The 8,697-nt window shown below is 43.1% G+C and overlaps 1 protein-coding gene across 1 annotated transcript in view; it reads left to right on the plus strand.

Annotated features, from left to right (window-relative positions):
* Positions 1-8,688, plus strand: part of LSM14B (LSM family member 14B) — a 9,029-nt gene extending 341 nt beyond the window's left edge. Inside the window, exons 2-8 of the mRNA XM_031556602.1 lie at positions 3,767-3,946; positions 4,268-4,403; positions 4,859-4,975; positions 6,787-6,957; positions 7,071-7,151; positions 8,181-8,351; positions 8,531-8,688. Of these exons, the coding sequence (XP_031412462.1) occupies positions 3,767-3,946; positions 4,268-4,403; positions 4,859-4,975; positions 6,787-6,957; positions 7,071-7,151; positions 8,181-8,351; positions 8,531-8,688 (1,014 nt within the window). The remainder of the gene's footprint in view (positions 1-3,766; positions 3,947-4,267; positions 4,404-4,858; positions 4,976-6,786; positions 6,958-7,070; positions 7,152-8,180; positions 8,352-8,530) is intronic.
* Positions 8,689-8,697: the final 9 nt, after the last annotated feature.

Consider the following 8,697-nt stretch of genomic DNA (forward strand, 5'->3'; position numbering starts at 1 on the left):
GCCGCGGCGGCCGCCTTTGTTCGTGCCCGGATCGATATCCGCGCTGCGAGGCGCGATGCCCGCACGTGGGCACGGAGCTTCGCACCCGGCGCCGCTCCGTTCCCCTGCAGGAACGGCGATGTGCGTCTGGTTGGCTGGTGCGATTTGGAATCGATGGCCACCTGTGCTGGGAGCTCCTGTGTTTGCTATCAGAAAAGCCTGCTCTATCTTGTTTAGTCTCTCGGGCAAGGTCTTGGTTTTTATACTGCTTTTGCTGCGCAATTGGCTGTTCCAGCTAATGTCTATCGGTTGTTCCTTTCCCCGAGCTTTGTCTTTCTCTGCTCTGTGAGTTCAGGCCTTCGTGGTAGCCTTCGACAGCCCATGAGGATCGTTCAGAAGCCAAGTACCTTTTGTCTTTCGCGTCTGTCTGCTGGAATTATTGCCTGTTTCTCAGCTCTACTTTAGGCAGCCTATGCCACGACCTGAAATTTCAGTGTCAAGATGTTGGTATGATACTGGACACGAGCATTTGTCTAAAGCTTAAAATGGGCATTATCTCAAATTTCCACAAATTAATCTCTCCAAGGCTCTAAAAGCAGCTATTTCCAGACACGAAGCACCAGCTTGTGGGAAGGATGCAATTCCTTCACTGCATGCACAGCAAGGCCTTCAGCCTTTGCTCAGCAGAAAGCAGAGCTGGTTTCACACGTAGCTCTGGCTTCCATGTAATGCTGCTGCAGAGCTGAAGTGCTGTGTTTTAAAGGTACGTGTGATTAAAATGCTTGATGGTGTGGGGAAGCACACGCTTGATATAATATTTCTGGCAGCACTTGTATTTATTGGTCTCTTAATGTTCACTTGTGAAGAACTGGAGTTTTAAAAAGTAGTTACAGTACATGGAAAATGCATTTTTCTTTCATTTGAAAGTGCTGCTTTAAACTTCACAGTGCAAAGGCTGGTTGTAGCTCAGAGGGTTTTTTTAAAATCAGAGACTTTGTATCAAGATTAGTGTCAGTATTATGAACATAACTGTGACAGTCATGTCAACACAGTGAGCAGCATTGATCTCCAAGGGGTTGGGAGCACTGAACTATTGATGTGTAGTCAACACTGTCTAGATAAGTAAATTGCCAGGCCCCAAATGCCAACGTTAAAGGTTCAGAAGACTTTAATATACGCTGTATGTACTGCTCTTGTGATTATCTTCTTTTGTCATCCTAATAGCATGAAGAACAACTTGGGTTGAAACGGACTTTGGGGGAAGGAATCTGGTTCAGACTTACTCAGAGCAGGCAAACTTCAGTTGATTTGTATGTTATTCCTGTGAAATCTTGACACATGCAGCAACTCCGCTCCTTGGATAACATTCCACGTGCCTAAATGCTGCAGGAAAGCTGTTTTGTTAGATGCTAAACTTCACTTATGAACAATGGCTACAATGCAATACACAGTTACCCTCCTGTTCTTAGTGAGTGCCACTACCTTACTCCCTGTTCTGCACAAGTCTGAAGGAATTCTAGATTTTAGGCAGGAAATATCTGTGTAAGAGTTGTTTTCCAGACATCCACTCACTCCTCTTCTGCCTCCTGACCCTTTAGTGGTTGAGCTCTACAGAGTCCTGCGTGTGAATACAGGCTGTTGTAAAACACTAGCTGTGGCACAGCGTGGGATTGATTTCCTGTTCGTCTGTAAACAATAGTCACTGTAAGTCTTCATGGGAGACAGCCCTTCAGACCTCCACAGAAACTCCAAGCTGTGCTTTGTCCTGTGCCAGAAATCATTAAACACTTCAGATACAGGGAGTGGGTGTGCTCCACTCCTGGAGGCCTCACAAATGCCATTGCTGCTGTTTTGTCTACAATAAGGACATCGTTTTTCTACCCTTCTAGTTACAGACCTTGGGAGCAGGCAACTGAAAGGCTGCCTGAACAGCTCTGGACTTTACAGCTCATGTGTTTCTCTACCTGGAAGCCAGCAGGCTGATCCTGGTGCTGAGAGAAGTCGTGTTTTGAGCTAGCTGTGGGATTCTGCAGTAGCTCCTGGGTAGCTTTAGCATATGCTGCCATGAGCTGTATGCTGTAATAAGCTAATCTTGAACAAGAATATCAGTGGTATGGTTCGTGTCTAAAAGTCTGTCAGTATCGCTTTCAGTTGATAATCTGCTTCTAGTTGACTGGGTTGCAGCTGTAACATGATCAAACAGCAGCTGGAGAGCTAAAATAACGTAGAGTTTTTATACCATAGTTACTAATGGAAGGCTGTGTTTAAGGAAAGCAACTGACAGTTTGTTCTTGCACCAGTTAGGTATGAGCTGAGGTGCCAAAGAGCAACAGTGAAGTGGACAGTTTGGCATTGACCTGCTGTACACTGAGCTAATGCTCCTTGTAAGCTCCTCTCCACATGGAACAGATGAAACCTGAAGAGTGCTTGCAGCATTAGCTGCTGCTTTTAAGGAAACCACCTGAAGGCATCTCCTCATCTGAGGACTGCTTCTGATGAGTATTCCCACCTACAAAACATCAGCACCCGTGATAAGTCAGTTTGCCTGCAGGATGCTGGGAATGCTAAGCAGTGGGGTTGAGTTGCTCCAATTCTTGCTACCCTTTATCTGAGGGAGCTGCAGTGCCTCCCTGTCCACTATCATCCACCTGACAAGGCCGTCTGCACTTATCTTTCCTGCTGTGAAGTGGGAGCTGCAGCTGGCTGGCACAGGACTGCAGGCTGTGGTACAGCAGGCCTTTGCAAAGGGGCTGTTCAGGATGGAGTTTGTAAAGGTACTGTCAAACTCAGCGTCTCCTGACTGCAAGTTTGAATGCTTCTCTGGTAGCCTGTTAGAACTGGCTGATGCAACTCCAGTCTGGAGCTCTTCCACTGCCAAAAAGCATATATCAAGGTAATATGTGCTGGTGCTTATCTGAACTGGCAAAGCTTCATAAAGGCAGAGAACTATGCTAGCAGACTTGATAGACTTCTGTAAAGTGTAGAAGGAAGTCTCTATACATGTAGATCATGCTCATTCTCTAGTCTGTTTCATACTCCAGTGTTTAATGTGAGTGCCACTTGTTTTCCTGCACTAACAAAGTAGAAAGTCTGAATCTGACCTCCTCCTGTTTAATGGATTGAGTTAATTTATGCTCCTCCCTGGTAGGCACACAGTCAATTACAGCCTTCTTTCCCACTGCAAAGTGGAGCATCATTCTGGTTAGTACCTGCTCAAGTGCTCTGATAGCTGAGGCTCAGTGAAGCTTCAGTAGGCCCTAAGGTTTAGAATAATCACTTAAAGCTTTCTAAATATGAAACCAATGGCATAGAGAGAATTTAAATAGGAAGCTCTTATGCAGATAGACAATTTGTTATTGATAAATATGAAAACAAAGGTATGGATTTGAGCTCTGAAGCCACTGAGGAACTTTTCCCTGCTGCTTCAGAGGCCTCCCTCATTGTCTGTTGCGGCGGCGGTTGTCTCATGTTGGATGTGTATGTGGGACAGGATCTGGGAAGGAGGGGTGACTATGGCAGTATAGCAGTGTGGGGAAGTCCTCAGTTTTGCAGTAGACCTCTTCATTCCAATGGTTTATCATCTTGGCTTTTGCAGATTGTGAACAAATCTATTTATGCAGGGTGTAAGATTTGGTCTTTGGGAACAGATGTGTGGATATGGGGGGCTGGGATTCTAGAGGTAAGCTACATTTTTTGTTACTTTTGGCAGGCATTGTAGGAGTACTTCCTAATTTTCTAAGTATTAGCTTGTATAATGTTGCAAAGATAATGCTGAACTAATGGCAATCTCTCTAATGCTGAAGTGCGATCCTTTGGTACCGAAGACCGGCCCACAGACAGACCTGCTCCTCCAAGGGAAGAAATCTATGAATACATTATTTTTCGAGGAAGTGACATCAAAGACATCACTGTCTGTGAACCTCCGAAAGCTCAGCATACCCTGCCACAGGATCCTGCCATTGTTCAGGTAAGTTAGCCTGCAGTGTAGATAGATGTGGTGAAACACTGATAAAAGGCTGCATTTTGGTATCAAATTATAAAAATGGAGTCATTGTCTGCAGGAATCTTCAGATTTTTGGAAGCATTCTGAATTGCATTTCAGTGTTTAAAACAATGGTAGTAAGACTTCAGCTAACAGAACTGCAGCTAGTGTACTAGCTGAGAATGCAGGTAAAGACTGCAGTGTTTGCTTGAGTGGTAATAGTGCTGTACTTGAAGTAAAGAATCACTGCCAAAGCAAGCTGACTTCTGGACACTGTAAATGGAAATGTGCTTTGTCTTGTTACAGTCTTCACTGGGCTCTGCCTCTACATCATCCTTTCAGCCACATGTGCCTTACAGCCCGTTTAGAGGTATGCCACCTTACAGCCAACTTGCTGCCAGCTCTTTACTTAGCCAGCAGTACGCAGCTTCATTAGGTTTAGGTAAGTAAAAGCGTTCTTTGCTAGAATAAAGGTACAGCCTTTGTATGCAGCTACACTGGAGCCACATAGCAGTAACTGATAATGAATTCCATACTGAATGTCAGGCTGCAAGAAGCAGTGAATAAGTAGTTAAAAACTTTGCAATGATCTTATAGCAAAGAGGCCCATCTTTCACTTATACACGTGTACCCAAGAAAGAAACTAAAGAGCTGAAGCTTCTCTCTGAAAGTAATATGAATAACAAACAGTTGAGGTCAGTTCATTTCTGGTCTGACATAGCTCACATGCGCAACCCATGTGTGAAAAGAGCTTGTGTTCCAAAAGAGAACTAAATAAGCTGCTCTAAAGCTGTTCTAGAGATTCTTGTATCTCTTTCCAAGTCCTCCAGATGTTACACAACCTTGTATCTTATCCATATATCTTTTTGCTTTCTCTTCTTCCCTCTATCTCTTTAGAGAAATTGGTAAGCCCTCCAGCATCAGCAGCTGCTTCCAGTCCTAGTTCTTCTCCGTCTCCACAACCTGTTTCAGAGCCTGACATGTCTTCAGAGCCCCATCAGCTCTCTTCCAAGGGTAACAGCAGTTTGAGGACTCCAAATATTTGGAAGAACTGCATGGCACTTCAAAATATGTTCTTGTTAACCCCCTCCTAGAATGATAGTACTTACATGGGTAATGCTAGTGAAATGAGTTTGTTCTTGGCTGTTGTTGCTTTTCATCACACGAAGTATTACTTCCTCCTGCTCTAAAAGTATCATTTAGAGAGGCAGGAGAATGGAAAAAGTAAAGAACTGTGGATCCTCCTGTGTAAGTATCAGGAGAGGGCTGACATCTAGGGATGTTGTGCTGCATACTCCCTAGGAGTATGTGTTGGCTTAGGCATTAGGCAGGGAATTAATTGGCCTTTCCTAGAAAGCCAAGCACACTGCTTAAATCATGGGTGGCCTTACTACTCAAAAATAAACAGGCTAGTAGAAAATTCAGGAGTATTACTGTAATTTAGGAAACTTCAGGATATGTTTCATGCATGATGGGGCAATGTACCTTATAAAGATTGCCAGCTAGTAAGGCATAACTAACAGGGAACAATTTTAGTTGTGGTAAGCAGAGGTAACATAGTTCTGGGTGCTTGCTTCTGTGCTTAAGAACCTTTGAAGGAGTTTGAGTAGAGATAACTAGACTGACCCATCTTCAGAACAGAGAGACCAGGTGCAGCCTGCATTTAAACATGGTAATTAGTTTAATCTGTTTTTAAATTAGCATGTATGGTTGTGTTGGCATGAAACTTTCTGCTTTCTGTTTGGCCATCTGTCTGCATATGCTTTCTCAATTTTCTTACTAAGCTTTGAAACTTTTGTTGAACTTGCACAGCAGCTTTGTCCTCCTGAATAATCCTTAGGCTGTGTCTGTCTTCCTTGCAAGTTTTCCAGGTGTACATAACTGGGAACCTGCATGATGTTACCTACTGGGTATGTCTCATGTGGACTTGGGTGACCCAGAAGTGTCAGTGGCTTGGTTTGTGTGTACTCTTCAGCTTTTTCACTTTTCTTGCTCTTAAAGTGTATTCAGTTAAAGTTTGCTTCCAAGCAGTTCTTATGCATAACTCCAAAAGCCTGTAGCTCCAAAACTTCTGATTAAATCTAGAATGCAGTATTTCTTCTGAGTACTGAAGACTGTCACTTTCTAAAATAAATGGTGTAAGGTATACCAAACCATGAAAAGTATTTACATGTTTTGTAGTGTGAATAAATAAGCCTGGATGGAAGAGCAACAGAAGTCTTGGGTAACACTTTGGCCTTGACCAAGAAGGAATTTAAAAGGGTAACTTTGAGATCTGGTCTGGTTTCAGGTTTTCTTTGTCTGAAAGCTAACAATAAGCAATGACAGTACTTCAAGTAGTCAAAGGGCTTCTAAAAAAAAAAAACGGCTTACAAAATGGGATATATAGCTGAGGTGACAAGGCTTTAGCAGCAAACTTTTTTTTTTTTAGACAGACTGGGGAAGCTTTCTGGAGCAACTTCAAAATGGTCATGTTTTGCTTCAGATATAATGTAAAGTACAATCTTGCATAACCAAAGATGCACCTAGAAATTTGATTTTTCTTATCAATTCTCTATAGGAGACTGACCTGGCTTGTTTATCTGGAGTGTCTAATTTGATTTAAGAAATAAACGGGTAGTTTTTCTGATGTAAGGCTCTGGATTTGTGAGCTGAGAACTATGGCAGTAGTGCTTTCCCTACGTGCCACTTAAACGTAGCTTGTAATGATAAACAACCAAGGTTTTGAATGACTGTGGTCGATGTTTTCTCCATAGAAGTGGGTAGGGTTTGAGTAACACTGGCGTGCTTTCTGAGGAGCACTTAGTCATTGCAATTCTTTCCAGGTGCTGGCTTCCCTTCAGTTCACCCCGTCCGCAAAAGCCCCATGGTAGAGCAGGCTGTCCAGACCGGCCCCGTTGACAACATCAATTCACAGAAGCCACTTCCAGTGAAAGTAACTCCAGGGGTGCAACGCAACGGCCGGCAGGTTCCACCGAGCAGCACCAAGACAGCTGGTATGTATGGACTGCTTTAAAGTGCTGTTTTCCAGCATCATTCAGAGGTTCGTAGCAAGGCCAGACTGCTTCGGTCTTGTTCTTGTGTGCCTTGATGTTTCTTTCTTGTTCAGTAGATACAGTTCCGGCAACGCCTGTACAGACCCAAGGGCAGGTGAATGATGAAAACAGAAGGCCTCAAAGGAGGAGATCGGGTAGGTTATTCTGACACTAGACACTTGTTTATAAAGGCAAATACTGCTGCATCAGTGAAGTGTTATTGGACAGAAGATTAAGACCAAAGAAAGGCTTCATAAGTCTTTGGCCATGTAGGGATGGTTCCCCCAACAAAGTAAGCTCTGGAGCCACAGAAATACAGAACCACCAAAATTCTGGTGTCCTCTGGGTACTGGAGGTAAATTGTTCTTTTAAAAAAAGAAATCGACAGCAATAACTGGATTGCTCTGAAACCTGTTGTGTCCTTCTTACTGGGAAGGGCAGCCTGTTTAAGATATCTAGTGTTCTTTCAAATTAAAAGAACTATGGAGTCATTGCTTCTCTAGAATGAAGCTTTTTATCTTGAGATGTCTATTTAAGCATAGGTCAAAGGAAAGTGAAGCTAAGTTCAACTAGGCATCCTTGCCCAAACAAAGTGAGAAAAGGCAGGAAGCGGAAGTTGAGATTAGCTTTCAAACTAGTTTGAAGGCAGTGCTGTGAAAGGGAGGCTGTAAGTTTGTTGGTGTGTTTTTTCTTTCCAAAAAGCAGCTGATAGTTTCTTTGTGTGGTTTCTGCTTTACAATGAAGTATGTGTCCCTTTGTGGGCAGCTGAGTCTTAGGTAGGTTTTCCAAAACCAATGAACTGTTCATCCCAATCATGACAGGTTTGTGGACCAGTTACAGTAACATGTTAGCAGATGAATAGCAAATAGAGCTGATAGCCCCCGTGCCTTTCCCTCAGCTTTACTTGACCTGTTGCTCTTACTTTCTCTTTTCCAACTGAAAGAAAAGTTGGGTGTGTTATGTTTTAGTGGTAAGGCTGACAGCAGGAATGCTTTTCAGAAAGTTAAAATGTTGCTGTAATATGTTTCCTATAGCCAAGTTCAGAAGTTACTTTCAAAGAGGTGTGACCTAAGCATGCGACTGGAAGCCAAGATTCTGAGTTCTAGTCTTGGTTTCCTCTGGTCTTGAGCAAATCATTTAACTTCCCTGCACATTACCAACTGTTTAAACTCTCCTGCTTTCAGGAAACAGGGGAAACAGGAGAACCAGAAATCGCTCTAGAGGACAAAACAGACCAACTACTGTGAAGGAAAATACAATAAAGTTTGAAGGTGACTTCGACTTTGAAAGTGCAAATGCACAATTCAACAGAGAGGAACTTGATAAAGAATTCAAGAAGAAACTAAACTTTAAAGGTTTGTAGCTTCTTTAAATACGAATTGCTGAGCTAGTAGTAAGCCTTGCATAGACAAACTCATTCTGAGAGATTGCATCATTACGTGTGGCAGCATCTCAAATTTTGTTTGAAGGACCAAGAGAGCAGATGGGTCTTTAGTGTGCCTCAAAGAAGTGTAATGCATTTTATTATCTTCAGATGACAAAGCGGAGACAGAGGAAGAGAAAGGGGACCCTGGAGTGGCAACTCAAAACAATGATGGCAATGCAGAGGAGGACCTTCTGGGACCCAACTGCTATTATGATAAATCCAAGTCTTTCTTTGACAACATCTCCTCAGAACTGAAGTCTAGGTGAGTATTTCTT

Source organism: Meleagris gallopavo, chromosome 22 (assembly GCF_000146605.3).
Source record: "Meleagris gallopavo isolate NT-WF06-2002-E0010 breed Aviagen turkey brand Nicholas breeding stock chromosome 22, Turkey_5.1, whole genome shotgun sequence".
Lineage (NCBI taxonomy): Eukaryota > Metazoa > Chordata > Aves > Galliformes > Phasianidae > Meleagris > Meleagris gallopavo.